The 26,625-nt window shown below is 37.0% G+C and overlaps 1 protein-coding gene across 4 annotated transcripts in view; it reads left to right on the top strand.

Moving 5' to 3' along the window:
• The first annotated feature begins 1,116 nt into the window (after positions 1 to 1,116).
• Positions 1,117 to 26,625, top strand: part of PSMA8 (proteasome 20S subunit alpha 8) — a 57,301-nt gene continuing 31,792 nt past the window's right edge. Inside the window, exons 1-4 of one of the 4 annotated variants that reach the window (XM_003261984.2) lie at positions 1,117 to 1,330; positions 11,781 to 11,907; positions 19,006 to 19,130; positions 25,254 to 25,376. In XM_003261984.2, the coding sequence (XP_003262032.1) occupies positions 1,229 to 1,330; positions 11,781 to 11,907; positions 19,006 to 19,130; positions 25,254 to 25,376 (477 nt within the window). In that variant the 5' untranslated portion in view covers positions 1,117 to 1,228. Of the gene's footprint in view, positions 1,331 to 7,337; positions 7,362 to 11,780; positions 11,908 to 18,987; positions 19,131 to 25,253; positions 25,377 to 26,625 lie in introns of those variants that run through there. The other 3 variants (XM_003261985.4, XM_004087735.3, XM_030810103.1) reach the window with 3 other exon arrangements.

Genomic DNA, 26,625 nt, shown 5'->3' with positions numbered 1-26,625 from the left:
GAGGCAGGAGGATTGCTTGAGACCAGGAGTTTGAGACCAGCCTGGGCAACATAGGGAAACCAAGTCCCTATGTTAAAAAAAAAAAAGTATTAATAATTAAATAAAATTTTTAAGTCAATTACAGTTCTGATTTAAGTATTTGGAATTCAGGGAATCAAATTTTTCCTCTTTTGAGGAAATTATTCTTTTTTTCTTTTTTTGGTTAAAGTTGATTTCACCAACTTTAAGATCCTCCCCAGTGGAAAACTGCATATATTAAACAACACATGGAAAGCAATAATAGCTAAACTTACCTGGCTATTACTACCCACCAGGCACCATTTTATGTAATTATGCCCATAAACACATATTAAGCTCAGAATACTATGCTGCAGATTTTTTAATATTCCCATTTTATTGATAAGGAGAAAGTGACAGAGTTGTTTCATAGTTAGTAATGTAGCAAGTTGTAAAGAGTTTCTGCTATAGCTAAATTTCCAGACATCTTTTAAGTCTCATACTTTGGGCTTTTACAAAATTTCTCCAGTTAAAAGAATATTATCTTAATTCTCATTATTAGCATTAGTTTGATGGACTATTTGCTTTATTTAATGTACCATTTGCTCATCTGCTCTATTTTGCTCACAAGGCAGAAAATATAAGAAGCAACAATATTTTGAAAAGTGTGCTTTCTTTCCTTGGGTTCAAATAACAAGAGTTAACCTGAGAGAGAGGAAGAGTAGGAAATTTAGAATTTGAAACCAAAGGGAAGGAACTGATATTTAACTTACCACAGTTTCTCCAACATGTATGCGATAACAAAAGTATCTGATCTTTGAAGACCTCATCTTTAAGCCCTAATCTTTGATATTATTTTTATAACTCGAGTGCCGTGACACCATCCCTGGGGCAACACGGTAGTGGGGAAATGGAGATATGCGTCAGACAGGAAGGGTAAGGGAAGAATGCCGTCAACTCACAGGCACTGCTTGGGTGACAGAGGCTGGCAAGCGCGAGGACATCCGCAGGCAGCCAAAGGAGCAAGGACTTCCGGGAAGCAGCCGAAGCGCGGGCGCGGGGACTTCCGGGAGGCAGCTTGAGGCGCGGCGCGTGTGCTAGCGCTTCCGGGCGGTGCGCGGCGCGTGTGCTAGCGCTTCCGGGCGGTAGCACGCTGTGTTGGCGGCGGCTCCCCGTCTCCCTCAGCTGCAGCAGCAGGAAGCTGGGTGGCAAGCCGTTGTAGTCCTGTGCGATGGCGTCTCGATACGACAGGGCGATCACTGTCTTCTCCCCAGACGGACACCTTTTTCAAGTTGAATATGCCCAGGAAGCGGTGAAGAAAGGATCCACCGCGGTGAGGAAGCAACTATTCCCAGACTATTCCCCGCTCTGACCTGTCAGGCCATCGTTACCCTACTGCCCCAGCCCACCCCTCCATCCTAGGAGCTCAAGAGAGGAGATTCCCACACTTGTGAAAATTACTTTGTTCTTTTTATTTAGGGAGACAGACTTCTGAGATTTGGGCCGGAAGTGGGCAGAGTAAAAGTTGGGAGATTTTCCTGATCTCTGCTGTTCAACTGCCCGTTTAATGGTAGCTACAGACGCAAAACTAGGGTACTAGGGTGTGTGTGTGTGTGTGTGTGTGTGTGTGTGTGTGTGTGTGTGTGTTTAGGGACGTTAATGCTGTAATTGACAATAGGGAAAGCTTTTAATCTGTAACAGCCTACCTGAATGCTCGTGGTCCAGTTCCTCGGTAGTTCAGAGACCCCTAGAAAAGATAACAGCTGCTTCCTGTTAGGAACTATTTTTTAATAACAATTACGATAAAAAATAAGTTAGCCACACCTGCCCCCCAAATACGGACTAAATCAATATAAAATTAAACTTTTGTTGATGAAGAAATGATTAAAAACACAGTTCAAACACACGCATTAAAAATATCCTAAAATTGCTGGGCGCAGTGGCTCACGCCTGTAATCCCAGCACTTTGGAAGGCCCAGGAGGGTGGATCACCTGAGGTCGGGAGTTTGAGACCAGCCTTGACCAACATGGAGAAACCCCGTCTCTACTAAAAATACAAAATTAGCCGGGCGTGGTGGCGCATGCCTCTAATCCCAGCTACCCGGGGAGGCTGAGGAGGGAGAATCGCTTGAACCCGGGGGGCAGAGGTTGCGGTGAGCCGAGATCGTGCCATTGCAACAAAAGCGAAACTCCATCTCGAAAAAAAAAAAAAATCCCCAAATTGTCCCAATATTTCGCAGCCTTGTAGAGGCTCAAAAGCCCAAGAAGTTCCACTTTTTTGGCCACTTAAAAAATAATGCTGGAAGTTCCTTGAGAGATTATACCCTACCTTAGATTTATGTATCCACATTACTGAAAAACTTCACAAATACTCAGGGTAGGAGTAATACTGCTGCCAAGTTTTAACTACATTCAATAATTTTAGTGATTTATAAAAATTAAAGAGGACAAAAGTGCCCTAGTGACACAAGATCTATTACCCCAAATCTTCTAAGGCCTAGCCTATGAATTCAAAGGATCGGATATTTTTATTCTCTCAATTTCATGAGCATGTTTGTTGTCTACTTTGGAAATTGAGACAGTAGCTATGAGAATACACGGTACGTTTCTAAGTCTAGCAGTGTCTATCTATATTTTCTGACTTTCTTTGTTAAAGAAGGAAATAATTCACTTGCATTATAAATCTAAAAGATGTAAGTGGTAAAAAAAAATAACACTAGAAGAAGAATCGTTGTAAAAGTATTTTTCTATTTAATTGGGACCACTAGTTTTGCTTCTGTTTTACAAGTAATTTTTTAGAATTATAAATTTAAGGAAAGCCTGATGTAGCTTAAACCAAAAGGGTACCATTTTGATAAAAACAAAAAGTTATATAATCCCCAGCATAGCATGTAGCATATGGTTAGAAAATAATGCCCAAGTTTTAGAGCCTAAAATAAAGGGAGTAATAGGAGAAGACTAGGGTGTAATAAGAAACCACATTGGCTCATTTAACATGTTTTAAGAGTGCTGTAGAACTGATTGATGGTTCCTTTGTAATGAGCGGTAAAAGGGTAAGGATATAAAAATACCTATAGTGGGCATTTCTAAAGATACATTGGAAGAATGAGACACTTTTGTCTCAGAATTCTGAAATTATAATTTGCATGTTTGCATGGAGTTATTCATTGTGTTTCCTTGAGGGTGCTATGACCTTTTACATAGGGTAAAGTTTTTTAATGGCACTTGATTATTAAAATATGTCACAAAATATTCTGTCTAGAAGTGAAAATTGATATTACGAGTTACAAATAAGCCAAGGTTGACCAGTTTTGACCAGTATGTAGATGTGATATTATTTAGTAATATAAAAGTTATATGGGCCACAATTAAAGGCTTTTGTGTTCTACTTCCTTGTTGATGATTATCTTATAGCATGAAAGGAAACAAGAGGCTTGTTTTCTTTTTGCTTCAGTTCCCTTTTCTGTAAATGCAAATTTGTTTGAATAACATTTTGGAGAAGTAATACCTTTCTTCTTAGGGAAAAGAAATGAATCCTTCACAATATTCCCGTGAAAATGATAAGATTTATTATCATTCCTCATTTTGTCCTTTCTGTGACCCCAAACTGTTATTAGCTCTGTATTTCCTACTTTATCAAATCTCAGCTCCACAATCTAGCCATCAAAGTCTTCCATAATCCTATCCACCCTCTTAATTTAGGAGGCAGCTTCTTGGTTTCACTAATATGTGTTTCTGCCTACAGAAAGGGGAGAGAGGAAAGGAGAAAACACCTTTCTTTCTGCTGCTCTGCATCTTATTTATCCTTTAACAATCTCTGCACACTTGTCCTCTATAATGAAGCCTTCTCTGATCCACTCCAGTCATCTTGGATCTTTGTCTTTTCTGAATTTATAATCTGTACCACAGAATATTGTACAGTATTTACTATTTGGCCTGATATTTTCTTTAATTTCAAGTATATTTAATAATCTCACACCAACTGAATAGTAAGATCTCTGAGGATCTAGATGGTATAATTCCTTTTTCTATTTCTACTACACAATATACAGTAGAGGGGCTAGGAAGGCAGTAACTAACATTTAAGAAATACTTTCACCAGGCATTTTGTGTACATTATCTAACATTAGGGACAGTGTTTAATCCCCTTTTATTATATGTGAAACTGTGATTCAGAAGCATTTATAGCTTGCTGAAAGTACCCAGCTGGAGAGTGATGGAACTCATATTTATAATTATTTTTTTCTAGTTCTAAAGCCACTGCTCCTTGCATTGTAGCATGAAATTTGTTCAATAAATATTTGTATATTAATTAGCTTCCATTATCATGAATGTAGAAATCAGATATGTATCACTTAAGGCAATTAACTTCACTAAGCTTCAGTTTCTGTAATAGTAAAAGAGGCATCAAAATAGCACTTGTGGCTGGGCATGGTGGCTGATGCCTATAATCCTAGCACTTTGGGAGGCCGAGGCGAGTGGATCACTGGAGGTCAGGAGTTCGAGACCAGCTTGGCCAACATGGTGATACCCCATCTCTACTAAAAATACAAAAAATTAGCTGAGCATGATGGTGTGTGCCTGTATTCCTAGCTACTTGGGAGACTGAGGCAGGAGAATTCCTGCTTGAACCGAGGAAGCAGAGGTTGCATTAGCCAAGATTGCACCAGTGTACTCCAGCCTGAGTGACAGAGTGAGAATCTGTCTCAAAAAAAAAAAAAAAATTGCACTTGCTTCATAGAGTTGATGTGAAATTTGAATGAGGTAATGATGCATGTGAAGCATCTTAAACAGAATCCGGTTCACAGAAAGTACTTAATAAATTGTAGTTATTATTATTTACTATTCTTTGTTTTCTCTTTTTTTTTTCAATTTTGTCTGTGGTGCTTCTCACACATTCATTTATTATTTCAAGAAATTTTTGTTGAATACTTACATATGCTAAACGTGATGCTAGGTCACATACAAGATAGATAGCATCACATACGAGATAGATTCGATCCCTGTCCTTAGAGATCCTACTATCAGGAAAGTTAGATAATTACATAAATAGTCCTAACAAAACCTGAGTGAGTATTAGGGTATGAGGCATTATAGGAACCCCAGGTGTTGGGGAGGTCCCTCTGAAGAAATAATACTTAAGTGGACATCTGAAAGGTTAGAGGTTGTCAAGTGAAGAAGTGGAAGGGGAAAGAGTGAAGAGTATTTTTGACAAAGGAAATAGATTGTGGGAAGGCAAGTAGAAAAAGACAGCTATGTTCTGTGAACTGAAAGGCATTCAGGATTGTTGAAGCAATGGAAAAATAGAAATAGATGAAGCTAGAAACTGGTGCCAGATCATGGAATGCCATTAAACCATGTGAGGATACACTGAATAAGAGACCTTGAAGTGTTTCGATGTAGCTACTGTCAGTCTCCAGATATTGCTCTTCTGTCATTCTATTAACAGACTACATTTGTCCAACAACAGAGATACTCACATGACCTAAGTAGAATCATTCATAATTTCTATCTTCCTGGCCACAGTGATGAGCATGTCAGTCAAATCTAGCCAATGATAAGTTCACCTTTAACAACTCCTCTGACTAGAGACAGTGGTAGCTTTTATTCTCTGGGAGAACTGTTGGGATGTGGGTCAAGGTTCCTGGTGGCCATGTTTTTACTGTACAGAGAAAGCCTTTCCACATTAGGAAAGCAAAAAGCCAATATGCAAAGAGTACATATTAAAGTCCCTAGATCCTTTTGTCTCATGTCTAGCTCTGTGCTGTGTTGATTTGCTTAGTGACAGATGGTCCCTATATAAGCTTTAAGTAAAAGAATGCCACATTCAGATTTTATTTTCTTCTTCTTTTTTGGTCTTCATTTTATTTTCCAAATATTTCTCAGGCTACCTATGGTCAGTGAATTGGATGAAATCAAGACTAGAAACAGGGAGACCAGTTAGGATTCTGTGGAAATAGTCTAGATGAAAGATGATAACTAGCGTTTACTAGACTTGGGGGGAAGTGAAAATAAGGCAGATTCCAGAAAAACATTAAGCAGTATACTTGTTACAATTCGATGGTTATATGGATGGTGTTGACAGAGGTATAGGAGAAGGAGGAATAAAAGTTGGTGTCCCTGTTTCTGGATGTGCCTGCTAAGTAAATGGTACTGCCATTTACTTAGAGAATGTAAAGCACTAAGTTTTGGGGGAAGATAACTGTTTTGGACTTGCTGAGGTTGAGATGCTTATGGAAACTGTAGCAGACAGACTTTAAAATGGCCTCCAGTGATCCCCACCTTCTGGTGCTCATGCCCTTGTATAACCTTCCTCCCTTGGATGTGGACTGAACTTAGTGACTTGCTTTTAAGGAATGGAATAGGTGAAAGTGACGAATGACACATCAGGGATTAGGTTGCAAAGAAACGGTGACTTCATTTTATTCATCCTTACTTGCTGTTTTGCTTGCTTACTCTGGTGAAACCCAGCTGCCATGTTGAGTTGCCCTCTGCAGGGCCCAATGAGGCAAGGAACTGAGGGAAACATTTGTTCAAAATCTAGTGGGGAACTGAGGTCCTTAGTCCAACAACCCAGGGGAACTGAATCTTGCCAACAACCATGTAAGTGAGCTTGGAAATGGATCCTTCCCCAGTTGAGCCTAGAGATGCGTGCAGTGCTGGTAGACAACTTGATTGCAGCCTTATCAGAGACCCTGAGCCAGAGGACTTAGCTAAACTGTGTCCCGATTCCTGAACAGAGACTGTCAGGCAGCTGAAAAGTACATGTTTGAAATTTAAGAGCTTGATCTTGGCTAAGATCTTATTCCAACAATTTTGAAGTGCATTCTTTCCCCTGTTAAAAAGCTATATTGAAGGTCAAGTAAATGCATACTCTTGAGCACCCTTCTGTGTTCAGCAAGACTAAATATAGACTATAGACTAAGCAGAGGATAGTCTACAACTGAACCTTGAGGGACCTTAATGACCTTTGTAATTATCTTGACTAAACTCTGGGAGAAGAGGGATAGAAACCAGGTTGTTGTGGGCTGAGGGATGATGACAATATTTGGCTTGAAGGGCTTGAAAGAAAAAAGGTGGGATTAAAGTGGAATGGTCTTAAAATTTTAAAATAAAAGAGACTAACATAGGTTTCTGTCTGTTTGTTGAACTTCTCACTTTGTTTGCATAGTGTTTTCCTAATCTCGCTTGTTTATCTCTGTACTCTTGTAGCTTACTGAGCTTTTAAAAGATTGTTACTTTTTAATTCTTTGTCAAGAAATTCACAGATCTCCATACTTTATTTTCTTCCTTTGGTAGTATCATGTTTCTCTGATTGTTCATGATTCTTGTGGCCTGGCATGGATGTCTGCACATTTGAAAAAGTAAGTACCTCTTCAGATTAGCTTCAGCAGGAAAAGGTCTTCACCAGTTAGCCCATCCAGAGATTTGGGGTGGGCCTGCCACTAAAGTCCTTTGGCAGGCTGGCCTGATGCCTAGGTCAGCAGGCAGGCTGGCTTGGCACCACAGGTGCCAGCCTTGTACCAGGGCTCACTAGGGTGGGCCTGGAACCTGAGTCCACAGGAGCAGACCTGGAGCTTGGATCCATGGGGTCCATGGTAAAGTCAGATACTCACGTTACTCTCCTTACCACACATGGATGGTATCTCTCTCTGCACTGTGTTGCTGGGCCTTGAAGGACAGGTGATGTAGATAATGTCAAATTGTCTTTCCCACTCTCTTCAAATGTCTTTTCGTATTTCTGCGCTTTGGTCTCTCACCTGAATTCTTTTCTTAGGAAGTATTTTCACACATAGTAGTACAAATTGGTATTTCTGCTGGGACATGGGCATGGGAAACTCCTATTCTGCCATCTTGCTGATGTCATATTGTTTTGAGATTTTGGCATCAGCTTTCATAAATGAGGAATTATTGGTACTTTTATTTATTTAGAAAATGTTGTATTTGTCAGATTTTAACATTGTTACATAGTTTTACTAAAGAAGAACATATCTGCTTTCATCTGCATCATAGAATAATTTAAATAGCACAGAAATTACTCATAACAAAATTAGCAAGAATTCATCCATGAACCCTCTAGGTCTGACACTTGTTTTTGAGGATTAGTTCTTTTCTGAAATTACTCCATGTTTGTTAGTGAAACAGAGTTTTTTGTCTTTTCTTGAATCAATATGGTCAGTTTTAAATTTTTCTACTCTGTAACATCTTTCAGATTTTCAAATTTATTAACCTAAGGTTATAATTTTAAAATTGTTACTTTTCCACACTTGTATGTATTTCTTTCACTCTATCCCTTTCCTGATGAGATTAACTGAGAGATACATTTTAATTATTTGTTTAAAATAACCAACTCTTGGTATTATTTATCAGTTTGATTGTTTTCTTCCTAACCATTAATTTTTGCTTTTTTCTTATTTTTCCCCTTAAGCTTAGCTGCAATATTTTTATCCCTTTTTGTACTTATTGATTTCTTAATTCATTTTTAATATTTTTTCTTACTTGATTAAAAAAATAAAATAATAAATTCTCTCCTGAACATAATTTTGACCACACTTAAAATACTTTGATATTAACATATTTATTATCAATATTTTCTAGTCTGTATTGGTCCTTTTAAAAAAATTATTTATGAGAGTTATAAATTGTTGTCTTGTGACCAATAAGTTTAACTTGATTTATTTCAATTGTGAGAATATTTTGAGATTTTTCTTTTAGTCCTAATATATGTTAAATTGTTACAATATCCCATGGCTTGTTAAGAAGGCATATTCCCTATAAAGTTTAACATTTTTTCATTTGATGAGGATAGGTTAGGGAGGGAGGATGGCTGATTTGAAATATAATGGTTAAGAAAGGGTACTTGGATAAACTGATAAGAAATGACAGAACAATAAGAACAAAAGTGTAGTTCTTTTTTTTCTTTTTTCTGTTTCTTTTTTTTTTTTTTTTTTTTTTTGAGAAAGAGGCAGTGGCATGATCACGGTTCACTGCCTTGAACTCCCAGGCTCAAGCAATTCTCCCACCTCAGCCTCCTGAGTAGCTGGAACTACAGGTGCACACCACCATGCTCGGCTAATTTTTTTATATTTTGTAGAGATGAAATCCCACTATGTTGCCCAGGCTAGTATGAAACTCCTGAAATCAAGCGATCCTCCCACCTCAGCCTTCCAAAATGCTGGGATTACAGGCATAAGCCACCATGCTCAGCCAGGCCTAGTTCTACATTTCATCTATTCTGTATTTTCACTTCAATAATGCTAATTATTATTATTATTATTTTTTTTTTTAGACGGAGTCTCTATCGCCCAGGCTAGAGTGCAGTGGCACGATCTTGGCTCACTGCAAACTCCTCCTCCCAGGTTCATGCCATTCTCCTACCTCAGCCTCCCGAGTAGCTGGGACTACAGGCACCCACCACCACGCCCGGCTAATTTTTTGTATTTTTAGTAGAGACGGGGTTTCACCATGTTAGCCAGGATGGTCTCGATCTCCTGACCTCGTGATCCACCCACCGTGGCCTCCCCAATAATGCTACATTATAACACATATTTTTATATAGTGATATTGTATAAATCAATATTAATATCACACTTGACTACAAAGCAATTATAAACACCAATACCTATGTCAAAATTTTTAGATTACCCCTCTAATACAGAACCAAAATTCTAAACTTTCCTCTAAAAAAGAGGAGAGAAAAAGGAGCAATAGTCATCCTACTTGTTTTCTTCTTGTTTGAATAGAGGCTTTCTTTATCAGTAATGTAGGGTAAGGACATTTGGTCTTTCTCTTGGCTGCTTGTGGCCCCTGTCTTAACTTAGATTATTTGAGCTGCTAAAACAAAAGACAATAGACAGGGTACTTTATAAACAACAGAAATTTATTTCTCACAGTTCTAAAGACTGGGAAATCCAAGATTAAGGCCAATTCAGTGTCTGGAAAGTACCCATTTCCTAGTTCATAGTTAGAACTTTCTTGCTGTGTCCTCACATGGTGGAAAGGGCAAACAAGCTCTCTTGGGCCTCTTTAATAAGGGCATGAATCCCAGTCCACCGTCATGACCTAATCACCTCTCAAAGGCCCTACCTCCTGATAGTATCACCTTAGGGGTCAGGATTTCAACATACGAATTTGGGGGGAATGTAAATATTCAAACCATAGCAACTCAATCCCTATCCCTCCAAATTGTGAAATGCATGGGAAAACTTTTACAGAATTTTATCTATTTAACTTTCTTTACTGCCATTAATACTACCAGCACTGGTACTGCCGCCTTTATAAAGAATCCACATGGATTCCTGGCATCTTCTTTCATTTTGCTTAATTTTGCACTACATAGCAGATTCTCAAATAACATAGTTTTGTTCAACATTCTTTTGTTATAACATTGATGAGAAAAAAAATCAATTCCCACCGAAGGCCACTCTATATGGAGTTTGTTAGTTTTCCCCATGTCTGCATGGGTTTTCTCCATGTACTCCAATTTCCTCCAACATCCCAAAGATGTGTGTGTTAGGTTAATTGATGTATCAAAATTGTCTCAGTCTGAGTGAGTGTGTGTGTGTATGAGAAAATCCTATGATGGAATGGCATCCTGTCCATGGTTGGTTCCTGCCTTGTACCCTGAACTGCTGCGATAGGCTGCAGCCACCTGTGATCCTGAACTTGGATAAGCAGATTGGAAAATGAATGAATGAATACAAATTATTATAAAATAAAAATTTATAAAGTATATAATAATCATACAGATGCACAACAGTAAACAACGAGGTATGAAAGCACTTAGTGAGCTTGTCATAGACCTTGTTGTTTGTTTTTTTAACTGAATGGTGGTAGGAGGTGCTCTTTAAAATTTTTGCTTTGCAAATGTTTATTCTTTGATTTAACCCACCACCACTATGACTGCTGTCACTCATAGATTCACCAAAAATTGGATAAATAATTATCATACTTTCTCTTTTTTTTTGAGCTTGAGTCTTGCTCTGTTGCCCAGGCTGGAGTGCAGTGGCACAATCTCTGCTCACTGCAAGCTCTGCTTCCTGGGTTCCAGCGATTCTCCTGGCTCAGCCTCCTGAGTTGCGGGGACTACAGGTGCCTGCCACCATGCCCGGCTAATTTTTGTGTTTTTAGTAGAGACAGGGTTTCACCATGTTGGCCAGGCTGGTCTCAAACTCCAGACCTCAAGTCGTCCTCCTGCCTCAGCCTCCCAAAGTGCTAGGATTATAGGTGTGAGCCACTGGGCCCAGCCTTATCATACTTGTTTTTATTAGTGTTTCTTATATATACAGCTCACATTTATTTCAGTGTTTAATATTAGAGGTGTTTTAGGTATTTGTTTAGAAGTTTGGGGGTGTTTTTGTGACCAGAAATATTTCATATGAATCTAACTCCTGTTTAAATTAATTGGGGTGTGATAAAATTGGTTTCATTATACATCATTTGCTTATAGTTGCAATTTTCAAGAACCTGTCAATGAAACTGAGAACTTACCGTATTTAGATAGCGCTTTTTTCAGGTGTATTGTATGAGATTAGGACACTCATAATTTCGGCATTGGTGGTATTTTCTTTGCAATTTCTACCTATTTGTCTTCTTTGCTTTGAGTCTGGGGAATGGATCTCCAGTAAGCCTATACCTATGAAGCTGTTTTCTAGAAAGTTACTTTTCTTGTTTTTATTGAATACTTAAGGAGAAGTCATTTCCCCTAAGTCATATGTTAGAATAACTTGGTTTTATATTTTAAACTGACATCTGAATATATATGTATTTTAATGACTTGACAGGTCGGAATTCGAGGTACCAATATAGTTGTTCTTGGGGTAGAAAAAAAATCTGTTGCCAAGCTTCAAGATGAAAGAACTGTGAGGAAAATTTGTGCCCTTGATGACCATGTCTGCATGGCTTTTGCAGGTACTTATGGACCTACAATAATGATGCATAGTGTCTTACTGTAGTAGGGCAACACAGTTTACCTCAGTGCTGCAGTTGTGCTATATTTATAAAACATGTGGAGTTGTTCTACAAACAATATATCCTATATTTTAAAGCAAATACTAACTTTGTAAACCAGGATTTTTGATAAAGTACAAATTTTAAAAGATATATATTACTTTACTTCAAACTTTAGGTAGCTATTTTCTTTTCAAAACTTTTTATTTTGAAATAATTACAGATTTAGAAGAAGCTACCAAAAACATAGAAAGTCCCCTTTACACAGTTTCCCTAAATGGTAACATCTTCAAAACCAGTAAATTGACATTTGGTGAGAGTGTATTCAGATTTTGCCAGTTTTACATGCATTCACTTGCATATTCATGTACATGTATGTAGTTTTTTGTTTTTGTTTTTATTTTTATTTTTCAGACAGAGTTTCACTCTTGTTGCCCAGGCTGGAGTGCAATGGTGTGATCTCGGCTCACTGCAACCTCTGTCTCCCGGGTTCAAGCAATTCTCCTGCCTCAGCCTCCCGAGTAGCTGGGATTACAGGCATGCATCACCACACCTGGCTAATTTTGTATTTTTAGTGGAGATGGGGTTTCTCCATGTTGGTCAGGCTGGTCTTGAACTCCTGACCTCGGGTGATCCACCAGCTACATTCTCCCAAAGTGCTGGGATTACAGGCGTGAGCCACCACGCCTGGCCTCTGTGTGCAGTTTTATTACACTAACCACATATGTAGATTCATGTAGTCATCACCACAGTCAAGATACATAACACTTCCATCACCACAAGGCTACCTCATGCTATTTCTTCTCACCATCTCTACTTTCTGGAAACTGCTATCTGTTCTGTATCTCTATAATTTTGTCATTTTGAGAATGTTATATGGATAAAGTTATATAATATACAACCCTTTCAGATTAATCTTTTTTATTCAGCATAATTCCCTTGCAGTTCTTGCAAGTTATTGCATATATCCATTCCTTTTTATTACTGAGTAGTATTCCATGGAATAAAGGCACCAGTGGGTTTGTTAACTCTCCTATTGAGGGACATTTGGGTTATTTCCAATTTTTGACTATTGTAAATAACGCCTCTATGCATATTTGTGTACAGATTTTTGAGTGAAAGTAGGATTTCATTTCTCTGGGACAAATTCCTAAGAGTATAGTTGCTGGATTATATGATAATCCATGCTTAGTTTTATGAAACACTGCCAGTCCAGAGTGGTTATACTATTTTAAATTCCAACTAGCAATATATGAGTCATTTGTTTGCTCTGTGTTATCAGCATTTGATATTGTTGCTTTTCTTCATTTTTTATATTCTTATACATGTGTAGTGATATCTAATTGTAAGTTTAATTTTTATTTCCCTCATGGCTAATAATTTTGAACTTATTTTTATGTGCTTATTTGCCTCTATACAGCAAATAAGACATGCCTCGTCTTTTTTTTTTTCTCATCTTCTGATTGGGTTTTTTTTTTTTAACTGTAATTTTATATTGAAGTTTAACAACCTCATTCAAGCCACACATGATGGTGCACATCTGTAATTGCACCTACTCAGGAGGTCGAGGCAGGAGAATTACTTGAGCTTAGAAGTTTGAGTTCAGCCTGGGCAACTGAGCAAGATACTATCTCTTAAAAAATAAAAAAAATAAAAACCTCATTCAGAAAAACAAAAATGCCTTTATTGTACTGTCTTTAAAAAGGAATTATCTTTTCACAAAACAAGTCTTAATAAATATAAAAACATTGAAGCATCCAGGCATGGTGGCTCATACCTGTAATGCCAAGAGCTTGGAAAGCTGAGGCAGGCTGATCATTTGAGCCCAAAAGTTCGAGCCAGTCTGAGCAACATGGTGAAACTTCATCTCTAAAAAAATACAAAAATTAGCTGGGGATGGTGGTGTGTGCCTATAGTCCCAGCTACTTGGGAGGCTGGGCTGGGAAGATCTATTGAACCCAGCAGGTTGAGGCTGCAGTGAGCTATGATCACACCACTGCATTCCAGTCCAGGCAACAGAGTAAGACCCTGTGTATTAGTCCATTCTTGCATTGCTATAAAGAAACACCTGAAAAACAACAACAACAAAACAGAAATATCCGAGACTGGGTAACTTATAAAGAAAAGATATTTAATTGGTTCACAGTTCCACAGGCTGTACAGGAAGCATGGCAGCTTCTGCTTTTGGGCGGCCTCAGGAAGCTTTCAATTATGGTAGAAGGCAAAGGGGGAGTGAGACATCTCACATGGCCAGAGCAGGAAGAAGAGAGAGAGAAGGGAAAGGTTCCAAATACTTTTAAACAACCTGATCTCGTTAGAACTCTATCACAAGAACAGCACTGGGGGATAGTGCTAAGCTAGTCATTAGAAACCATCCCCATGAGCCAATCACCTTATACCAGGGCCCATCTCCAACACTGGGGATTACAGTTAAACATGAGATTTGGGTGGGTACAGAGATCCAAACCATATTACCCTGTCTCAAAAAAAAAAAAGATTGAAACCATACAGAGTATTTTTTCTGATCAAAATGGAATGGAACTAGAAATTAATAGTGGGAGGAAGACTTGAAAATCCACAAACACGTGGAAGTTAAGCAATATATTCCTAAATCACCCATGGGGCAATGAAAAAAATCACAAGGGAAATGAACAGATATCTTGAGAGAAAGGCAAATAAAAGCACAACATATCAAAACTTGGGGAATGTATTGGAAGTAGTGCTAATAGGAAAATTTATAGCCATAAACATTTACATTAAAAAAGAAAGATCTCAATTCAACAGCCTGCCTTTATACCTTAAAACTAGGAAAATAAGAATAAACTAAGTTTAAAGCTAGTAGAAAGAAGTAATAAATCCCTGATGACTCTTTCCCCTAGATTGTATATCATATTGTCTGTTAGCATGTAGTGTTTTCAGCTTTCTACTGTTATAAAATATTGTAGTACTAAATTTGAGAAAAAGAAGTATAAAGATCAGAACATAGATAAATAACAGAATAGAAAAACAAAAGAGAAAAATAACAAAACCAAGAGTTGGTTTCTTGAAAAGATCAACAAAACTGACAACTCTTTAGATTGACTAAGAAAAAAAGAGAGACGACTCAAGTAAAATGAGAAATGAAGAAGGCGACATTAGTGCCAGTTTTAGTTTTAATTCTGAAAAACAATTTTAAGAGAGTACTGTGAACAATTGTACATAGACAGAATTCCTTGAAACACACCTTGCTCAATAAGATATATTAATAGAAAATCTGAACAGACACAATAAGACATTGAATGAGTTATCAAAAACCTCCCAACAAAGGAAAGTCTAGGATCTAACGACTTCACCAGTGAATTCTACCAAACATTTTAATGAAGAATTAATAGCAGTCCTTCTGAAACTCTTCCAAAAAGTTAAGGAGTAAACACTTCCAAGTTTAATCTATGAGACCAATATTAACATAATGCCAAAGCCAAATACATTACAAGAAAAGAAAACTATAGACAAATATCCCTTATGAGCAGTGAGCAAAAATCCTCAACAAACTAGTAGCAAACCAAATTCAGAACATTAAAATAATAATACATCATGACCAATTTGGATCTATTCCTGGAGTGCAAGGATGGTTCAACATATGAAGATCAATCAAAGTAATATAACACATTAACAGAAGGAAAGAAAAAAACTATATAATTATATAAATTATATAGAAAATGCATTTGACAAAATGTAACACTCTTTCTTGGTAGTGGCACCCAACAAACTAGAAATAAAAGGAAATCACTGCAACATAATTCAGGGTATCTATGTAAAAAATTCACAGCTGACATCATACTCAGTGGTGAAAGATTGGAAGCTTTCCCTCTAGAACCAGGAACAAGATAAAGATGCCCACTTTTGCCACTGCTATTTAACATAGTAATGAAAGTCTTAGCCAGAGCAGTTAGGAAAGAAAAATTTAAATAAAGGTATCCAAATTGGGAGGGAAGAAAAATCATCTCTGTTCACAGAAGACATGATCTTATATAGAATACTAAAGATTCCACCAAAAATTTTACAAATAATAAAAAAATTGAGTAAAGTTGTAGGATACAAAATCAACACCCCAGAGTAATTTCTTTCTTTTTCTTTTTAATTTGAAACAGGGTCTCACTCTATCACTCAGCCTGAAGCACAGTGGCATCATCATAACTCACTGCAGCCTTGAACTCCGGGGCTCAAGCAACCCTCTCACCTCAGTCTCCTGAATAGTTGGGACTGCAGGTGTGTGCCACTGCACCTGGCAATTTTTTTTAATTTTTATTTTTGTAGAGACAGGATCTCACTATGTTGCCCAGGCTGGTCTCAAACTCTTGGCCTCAAGTGATCCTCCCATCTCAGCCTCCCAAAGTGTTACAATAAAGGTGTGAGTCACCACACCAAGCCCCAAATCATTTCTATGTACTGACATTGAACCGTCAGGAAAGGAAATTAAGAAAAACAATTCCATTTCAATAGCATCAAAAAGAATAAAATACTTATTGGGAATGAATTTAAGGAGGTAAAAGATTTGTACTCTGAAAAATGCAAAACATTGCTGAAAGAAATTGAAAAAGACACAAATGGAAAGACATCCCCCATTCATGGATTGGAAGACTCAGGATTATTAACATGTCAATATTATCCAAAGCAGTTTAGATTCAATGTCATCCCTAACAAAATTCCAATGATTCTTTTTAAATAAAAAAGAATTATAACATTCATATGGAATGACAAAACAATTTTGAAAGAGAAGAGCCAACTTGGAGGTCTCACATGTCTTACTTTTGAAAGCTACTACAAAGATGCAGTAAGCAAAATAGTTTCATGACTGGCTTAATGAAAGACATGCAACTAATGGAATTGAATAGAGAGCGTAGTAATAAATCCTTGCATATATGATATGGTCAAATGACTTTTATCAAGGATGCCAAGACCACTCAGTGGTGGAAAAGACAATCTTTTAAACAAATGGTGCAGGGGAAACCGAATATTCACATAAAAAGAATGAAGTAGGACCCTACCTAACATCACATACAAAAATTAACTCAAAATGAGTAGAAGACCTAAACATAAGAGCTGAAAATATAAAGCATAGTGGGAAAGCTTCATGAGATTAGATTTGGAAATGATTTCATGAATATGACACTAAAAGTACAGGTGAAAAAATAAGTTGGACTACAAAAAAATTATTCCATGTACCACGTGGAATTCCACTTAGTAGCAGAAATGTTACATTATGATTGTATCCTCAATATAAAATTGTGGTACAAGTTGAACATACCCAACTGGAAAATCCAAAATGTTCCAAAATCTGAAAATTTTTGAGCACCAACATGATGCCCAAAGGAAAGCTCATTGGAGCCTTTTGGATTTTTGATTTTCAGATTAGAGATGCCCAACCAGTAAGTATAATGCAAATATTCCAAAACCTGGAAAAACATCTGAAACACTTCTGATCCCAAGCATTTTCAGATGAGGGTTGAGGGATACTCAACTTGTACATATTTAAGAGCACTAGACTGAATACTCAGTTTTTTCTGTAGATTGTTTATTTTTAAGCCAAGTGAAATTGTAATTTTAAATTTAAATTTTAATTTGATTCCTTTTTTTTTTTTTTTCAGAGACAGGTTTTCACTTTGTCACCCCCATTGGGAGTACAGTGGCACGATCGTAGCTCACTGCAGCCTTAAACTCCTGGGCTCAAGCAGTCCCCCCGCCTCAGCCTCCCAAGTAGCTAGGACTACAGGCATGTGCCAGCATGGCCTGCTAGCTTTTTGATTTTTTTGTAGAAACGGGGTCTCTCTGCGTTGCTCAGGCTAGTCTCAAACACCTGGCCTCAAGCAAGTCTCCTGACTCATTAAATGTAAATTTTAATTGTAATTTGTTGAAATAGAATTTGTTCTCTGCTAGCCAATTAATAATAATCTTGCTACTTATTAAAAGCAGACATACACATAACTATGTTACTCATATACTTTGACAAATTTATCACTATTTTTTCCTTGAATCAATTATATTACTACTTTCCTAAGTATGTTACTTTTGTTTCCTCAGGCTTGGATGATATTTACGTTGTAAAGGGGAAATACATACTCTGTTTGATCATATTTCAAATTGAGTGAAGTTTTCATCCATAGGAAAGACTAAATCAGTTTCTTGCCATTTCTTTCTCATAGATAACATTTGCAAAGGGAAAAAGAGCATCAGTTTCTCTTCATTTAACTGAGTATCTGATTACAATTTCTACCCAACTATGAGTGATGGTTAAGAGTAGCATATTCATATTAACTATCTTCAGGGACTGAAGATTCTTCCAGGTTTGTAGAAACAGGATTAGAAATGGTGTGGAAGGGAAACAATAATTTGTGACAGCAAAAGACCGGTGATTTTGTTAGAAATGACTACACTTCCAAGATTTTGTGAATGCACTTTCTTGGCAGTTTAGTTAGTATTAAGAGAGGAGGGAAAGAAACAAAGTGGACATAGAAAAGTCAAATGCCAAAGTTTAATGGAAATGTTTGCAACCATTGCATCCATTAAATTTCATGGTCAGTTTGTTAGTTTTTTGATAAAAACACATTCTGTCTCCTTACAGAAGTGTGGAGAATTAATCACATGATAGTTTGGTATTGCAAGAGCAAGGTCAAGTGTTTTCTATTTTAGCATTCTTCATTTTCAAACTCTTGGTTTTAGACAAAAAACTGAGAAGTGACATGTCACAGCTGTGTTAATGTAGCTTGAATTCAGTGAATACATATTTGATAATTGAGTAATATTCTTGTTTTCATAAGAAGAAATCAAGTTTACTATTAGTGTTTCAACTATTATTCTTTAAAACATCTATAAAAAACAAATAAGAATGGATCAACTTTTGAAATAAATCAGAATGTAGGACAAATGACACTTTATTTTACAAATCTTTTAAAATGAGCATGTATTGAGAAAAAAGGGATAAGAAAGATTTCATTGTGAATAAAACCCATTTGACAAGGAAAAATGTATTGTAAAAAATATGTTTTTGTGGTTTTTGTGAAGTTTTGACAATTTTTATAGGACTTACTGCTGATGCTAGAGTAGTAATAAACAGAGCCCGTGTGGAGTGCCAGAGCCATAAGCTTACAGTTGAGGACCCAGTCACTGTAGAATACATAACTCGCTTCATAGCAACTTTAAAGCAGGTAAGCTAATATTCTAACATACTTTGTCAAGCTTTCTCCTTTTTCATCATTGTAAGTCCTATCATTGATGTACTACAGTTACTCCAACCACGTAGTCTATTAAATCTATTAAATTTCTTATTTCTCACACTTACTTTATGTTCATATTTTTATTCCAGTAAAATGGATTGATTTAGTCACTAGAAATCTGGATCAGTATTAATTCTGGGAATTATATTCAAATTTAAAAAACAGTAAGTCTGATCTTTTAAGGAGATTTCTACACTTCTGGAGATTAATACAAAGCGTTATTTAAAGTTTTCCAGAGAGGTACCTTTTTTGTTTTGTTTTGTTTTTGTTTTTGTTTTTGTTTGAGACAGGGTCTCACTTTGTTGCCCAGGCTAGAGTGTAGTGGTATGATCTTGGCCCATTGCAGCCTCGACCTTCTGGGCTCAAGCAATCCTCCCACCTCAGCCTCCTGAGTAGCTGTGACCATAGGTATACGCCACCATGCCCAGCAAATTTTTGTATTTTTTGTACAGATGGGGTTTTGCTATATTGCCCAGGGTGGTCTTGAATTCCTGAGCTCAAGCAGTCCGCCCACCTTGACCTCCCAAAGTGCTGGGGTTATAGGCGTGAGCCACGGTGCCTGGCCTGCATTATTCTTTTACCTGCAACTTTGCTATGGTTTGAATGTGTCCCCCAAAAGTTTGGGTTAGAAACTTAATCCCTGATGTCACAGTGTTGAGAGGTGGGGGACTAATGGGAGGAGTTTAGGGTTCCACCATCGTAAATGGATTAATACCAATTGTAAAAGGGCTTAATCTTTTATAATTATACCAATTATAAAAGGGCTCAATCTCTTGCTCTCTCTCATCTCTCTTGCCCTTTCACCTTCTGTGATGGGATGACATGGCATGGCATGAAAGCCCTGGCTAGATGTAGCCTTGTCAGTCTTGGACTGCTCAACTTCCAGAACTGTAAGAAGCAAATGTCTGTTCTTTATGAATTACCTAGTCTCAGGTATTCTGGAATAGCAGCACAAAATGGACTAAAGCAAAACCTAAACATAACTGATCAGATATGATTTCTCCTCCATCCATGCATAAATACATAGCTTAACATTAAGTATAATCATGATGTCTACAACTATTTTTTTTACTAATTTTAAGTGTATTTTATATATGCAACATTGTCTTTTTAGTTATTATTCTAACAATGTAATACTGTTTCTAGTTGCTATGTCATAGTTTAGTTACATTGTTCCTGGTTTCTTTCATTGTTCTTCTCTCTCTTATTCTCTCTCTGCTACTCTAATGATAATACTCTTTCCCACAGCCTTTGTTTTTATTTTTGGAATTATATTGTTAAATTTATTTTTTAGTATTGGATTATGAGATTAAAAATTGTAATTGGTTTTAAGATTCTTTTTATATGTAGCTAAATTGCTTCTTAGAAAGATTGAAACAATTTTTATTGTACAGCTAGCAATGTATAAATGTATCCTTGAAGAATCATCAATATTAGGTTTTTCATTGTTCTTTTATTTTGCAAATAAGTATCACATAGTACTATAATAGTTGTTTTAATTTGTCTCTTATAATTAGTGATGAGGTTGAACCTTTTTTCCACCTGTTGGTTTGCTGATTTCATTTCTCCTTTTGTAAACTATCTTTTGACATGTACTCAAGTGGTTAAGAGTGTGCCTTCAGGAGCCAGAATTTTGGAGTTTAAATCCTGGCTTTGCTACTTCTTAGTTAACGCCTTGGGCGAACTATTTTCCTACTTTACCTTTAATTTTTTTTTTAATTTGTAAAATGAGCATTACAATAATATGAACTTTGTTGACTTGCATTATAGAGTAAATGATTTAAGACATTTTAGGTATTTGGAACACTTTTTGGCATGAGTTTTACCATTTGTTTTTTGTTTGTTTGTTTGTTTTTGTTTTTTTTTATTTTTATTTTTTGAGACAGACTCTTGCCCTGTTGCCCAGGCTGGAGTGCAGTGGCCTAATCTCAGCTCCCTGCAACCTCTGCCTCCCAGGTTCAAGCAATGCTTATACCCCAGCCTCCTGAGTAGCTGGGATTACCAGCACATGCCACCACGCCTGGCTAACTTTTGTATTTTTTGTACAGATGGTGTTTCACCATGTTGGCCAGGCTGGTCTCGAACTCCTGAGGTCAAGTGATCTGCCCGCCTCAGCCTCCCTGGGATTACAGGCATGAGCCACTGCGCCCAGTCAAATTTTACCATTTGTTTTTATAGAGATTTTTAATAAACTCATTATGTATCCGATATATGTAAGTTTTAACTGATTAGCTTATAACAAAATTGCCCTATTTTGATTTCTTGAAATTTGTTAATGCAGGTTGCAAGAAAGTCCAACATTACATTATTCTACTTATTTTATTTGCTTCGATTTTCCTAATCATTAAAAACACATTCACCAAATACAAGGAACAGAACATTGTATACACAAAATTCCCAATTGTAGTTTTTAGGTTTTCTTCCAGAAATATCAAGGCTATGCAGACTGTATTTATGGAAACATAGTCATAAGAATGGAATTACCACCGAGAAGGCCTGGGGCTCTCCAGCAGAAGATCGATAGTAGTTTTGGTATTTTTGTTTGTTTATTTGTTTTTTGCTTGTTTTGAGATGGAGCCTCACTCTGTCACCAGGCTGGAATGCAGTGGTGCATTCCAGCCTGAACCTCCAACTCCGTGGTTCAAGTGATTCTCCTGCCTCAGCCTCCTGAGTAGCTGGGATTACAGGCACATGCCACTACGCCCAGCTAATTTTTGTATTTTCAGTAGAGACGGAGTTTCACCATATTGGCCAGGATGCTCTCGATTTCCTGACCTCATGATCCACCTGCCTCAGCCTCCCAAAGTGCTGGGATTACAGGCATGAGCCACCGCACCCAGCCTACTTTTTTATCTTGAGAAAATGATTCATTAGGCTAGGCACGGTGGCTTATGCCTGTAATCCCAGCACTTCAGGAGGCCGAGGTGGGCAGATCACTTGAGCCCAGAGCCCAGGAGTTCAAGACCAGCCTGGGCAACATGGTGAAACCTCATCTCTACAAAAAATAAAAAACATAGCTGGATGTGGTGGTGTGCACCTGTAACCCCAACTACTTGGGAGGCTGAGGCAGGAGAATCGCTTGAACCCAGGAGATGGAGGTTGCAGTAAGCCAAGATCATACCACCATACTCCAGCCTGGGCGACAGAGTGAGACTGTCAAAACAAAGAAAAGGATTCATTAAGGAAATAAAATAAAAGAGTCTTCCCTCTAAGGTATATTTAAAACAGCAACTTTATACCTAGGTGTGAACTAGGACATTAGGAAGTAGTCAAACAGTCAAACCAATTTTGAACAAAAAGAACAAAGCTGGGGGCATCACACTACCTGAAATCAAAATATATTCAGAGATATAGTAACCAAAATAGCATGGTGCTTTTGTAAAAAGCAGACACATAGGCCAATGGAACAGAATAGAGAACCCAGAAATAAATCTACATACATTCAAATGATTTTCGGCAGAAATATCAGAAACGTACATTGGAGTATGGACAGCCACTTCAATAAATGGAGCTGGGAAAACTGGATATGCAGAAAAAATGAAATGAAACCTCTGTCTCTCTCTCACCATATACAAAAATCTACTTAAAATGGACTAAAGACTTTAATGTATGATCCAAAACTATAAATCTACTAGAAGGAAATATAGAGGAAATGCTTTAGGACCTTGGGCTAGGCAAAGATTTTTATGGATAAGACTTCAAAAGCACAGGCACCAAAAGCAAAATTAGAAAAATGAGATTATATCAAACTAAAAAGCTTCTGCACATCCAAGGAAACAGTCAACAGAGTGAAGAGTCCATCTGCAAAATGAGAGAAAATATTTGCAAAATATTCATTTGACAAGGGATTAATATCTAGAATGTACAAGGAACTCAAACAACTGAAAACCAAACAAACCCAAATAATCTTCCTAAAAAATGGGCAAATGAACTGAATAGACATTTCGCAAAAGAAGAAATACAAATGGCCAACATGTATATGAAAAAATGTTCAACATCACTAATCATCAGATAAATGCTCATCAAAACCACAGTGATGTCATCTCACCTCAGAATGGCTATTATCAAAAAGACAAAAAATAACAAATGCTGGCAAGGATACAGAGAAAGGGGAACTCCTATACACTGTTGGTGGAAATGTAAATTAATACAGACATCATGGAAAATAGTATGGAAGTTCCTCAGAAAACTATTATAGAAGTGGAACTATCCTATAATCCCACAATCCCACTACTGGGTATGCATCATCCAAAGGTAAAGAAATCAGTATATCCAAGAAATGTATGCACACGTGTGTTTATCACAGCAGTATTCACAATAGGAAAGATATACAACCAGCCTAAGCATTCATCAACAGATAAATGGATAAAGAAAATGTGGTATAGATACACAATTGAATACTACTTAGCGATAAAAAAGAATGAAATTCTGTTATTCGTTATAACGTGAATGAGCCTGGAGGACATTGTGTTATGTAAAATAAGTCATGCAGAGGAAGACAAATACTGCATGTCCTTATTCATATGTGGACACTAAAAAAAGTTGTGTTTGTAGAAATAGAGAATAGCACACTGTGTGTGTGTGTATATATATTTTATATATATAACTGTGTGTATATTTTATATATATAAATATATATACAATATATATACATTGTGTGTGTATATATATTATATATAATATATACACATACACAGTATGCTACTCTATATAGATTTTGTTTTTGTTTTTTTGAGACAGGATCTCACTCTGTCACCCAGGCTGGAGTGCAGTGGCATGATCTCATCTCACTGAAGCCCCAACCTCCCAGGCTCAAGTGATTCTCCCACCTCAGCCTCCCCAGTAGCTGGTACCACAGATGCACACCACCATGCCTGGCTAATTTTTTATTTTTGCAGAGACAGGGTTTCCCTATGTTGCCCAGGCGGGTCACGAACTGCTGGGCTCAAGCGATCTGCCTACCTTGGCCTCCCAAAGTGCTGGGATTACAGGCGTAAGCCACTGCCTCCATCCTAAAAATAAATGTATATTTTAAAATATATATAATAAAATTGGAAAATAAGAAAATAGATATGATACATAGGCAAGACCAGGAATAAGGCTGATGTAAAGCTATTTCAAGCCACAGAGTTACATACAGTTATATACAGCCACAGAATTATTTATAGTATATGAAGCTGCCTAAAAATTTAGTCCTTAGACTGGGCGTGGTGGCTCATACCTGTAATCCCAGCACTTTGGGAGGCCAGGGCAGGCAGATTCCCCTGAGGTCAGGAGTTCGAGACCAGCCTGGCCAACCAACGTGGTGAAACGCTGTCTCTTAAAAAAAAAAAAAAAAATTAGTCCTTAGCTTTCTGTCAGGAATGCTTCTTTGCATGACTTTTGGGGCACGAGTCTCAGTGTGGATTCTACTCCTCAGAGCACAAATTCCAGGAAGTTCCCTGCCACTAAAGTAGAAAGACATACAACTGGTTTCCAGTGACCCATTGTCTGTGAGGAAACAGCATGCTCTTCTTCAGGATAAACAAAGGTTTTCTTGTTTTGGGAATGAAAGAAATGTTTTACTTGGGTTTTTAATTAGAGATAACCTAGTATATAGTGAAAAGAACGTCCTTGATAAAAATAGTGTCAAGTAAGAATACTTGATAATAATAGTAACATTTATAGCGTCCCTCAAGGTAAGCCGAGGACATGTTTCCAAAGCACAGCTTATTGAAATCAACTTTACTAAGAACCAAAATGCATGGCACAGGTCTCTGCTATATTAGAAATTATAGTCTAGTGATGTTACCAAATGTATACAAAGCAACAAGAAAGTGATTTTAAGACTATATGTAAATAAACTTATGATTTTATTGTATAGACTATATAGCATAATTTTTTAAAATTTCATCATGAATTGAGGTTGCTCCAGAAAGGGTTAGGAAAAAGATCATTAATATATGTAGAATAAGAATTAGGGAAGTGGATCATTTGGGCAGCAATGCTTTATTATTAGAATTTTTATTTTGTAAGTAATAGTTTTATCCTAAAAATACATTTTATTTTTTCTAGAAATATACCCAAAGCAATGGACGAAGACCTTTTGGTATTTCTGCCTTAATTGTAGGTTTTGATGATGATGGTATCCCAAGATTGTATCAGACAGATCCTTCTGGTAATTACCATGCTTGGAAGGTGAGTCATGAATTTATTAATACTTTTTTTAGAAGTTTAGTAAATATTCAATGTAAATGCTTTATTGCTTTGAGAGACATGACAAAATTATGTTGCATTAAATATTGATGTTGGTAAAATGTAGCTGTTCAGCTCGTCAGAAACTACAATGATTTTGGTTGGATAAAGAATCACCTTAATTTTGTAAGCACAAGGTCTTTTGAAAAGATGTGACCAAAGTAAGTGTTTATAAATGGCCAAGTAAGAGAAATATCCAGTTCCTATTTATTGTTTATTATTCCAAATTAATATTATACTATATAGATGCTTGCTTCAAGCAGAAATAGTCCTTCTTCTTTTAACAAAGAATTAGATGGCCATTTGAATTCCTACTGAAATATTTAATGCATCTTCTCCATTCTAGGAGAGTCAGAGCACCCTAAACTATGAATCTATACTCATGTGCTAGTATGTAGCAATGATCTCTACATAATTCCTAGCATATAGTTTGTTTTCTGGATAAGCTGTTATTCTTGTTTTGACACCCAACTACAGTAATGACTTTGTTTAATGGTGCACTCAAATCCAATACAAAAGTATAGGGCTTAGCCAGGCATGGTAGTACACACCCATGGTTCCAGATAGTTGGGAGGCTGAGACAGGGGAATTGCTTGAGTCCAGAATTTTGAGGTTACAGTGAGCTATAATCGTGTCTCTGCACTCCAGCCCAGGCGACAGAGCAAGACCCTGTCTGAAAAACACCAACCAAACAACGCCCCCCTGCCCCCCGCAAAAAACACTGCTAGAGCTCAGAGAAACCTAGCTTCCAGGAGTGAATTTTTGTGTATTCCTGTATATAAGAATAAGACTACACTGCAGAATCCAATATAAGTGATTTTGACTTTATTAAAAGTTAAATACCAGATTTTAAATAGTTTTCTACAAAGTTGATTTTACTATTATTAAGAGCCAAATAAATTAATGGAGAAATATTGCCATGGTCTTTATCCTTGTGTTAAATAAAGAATTTAATTTGCACTGACCATACTCATAAGATACTATTTTGTAAACTGTTAACCAGGCAGTAAAGCAGTGGATTATTCTTACAACAAATATCAGAATACTTAGGTCAGTGGCACATATCCTTTTAATCTGCCTGAGTAATCTAATTAGTAATCAGAAGGTATAGATTTACATGCTGCAAATATCAGACCATTTTTTCCTGTCAACTAGAGATTTCTTACCTGACTAGATTTCTTGTCTCCTATAT

This window comes from Nomascus leucogenys, chromosome 4 (assembly GCF_006542625.1).
Source record: "Nomascus leucogenys isolate Asia chromosome 4, Asia_NLE_v1, whole genome shotgun sequence".
Lineage (NCBI taxonomy): Eukaryota > Metazoa > Chordata > Mammalia > Primates > Hylobatidae > Nomascus > Nomascus leucogenys.
This window is presented reverse-complemented; position numbering and strand designations above follow the sequence as displayed.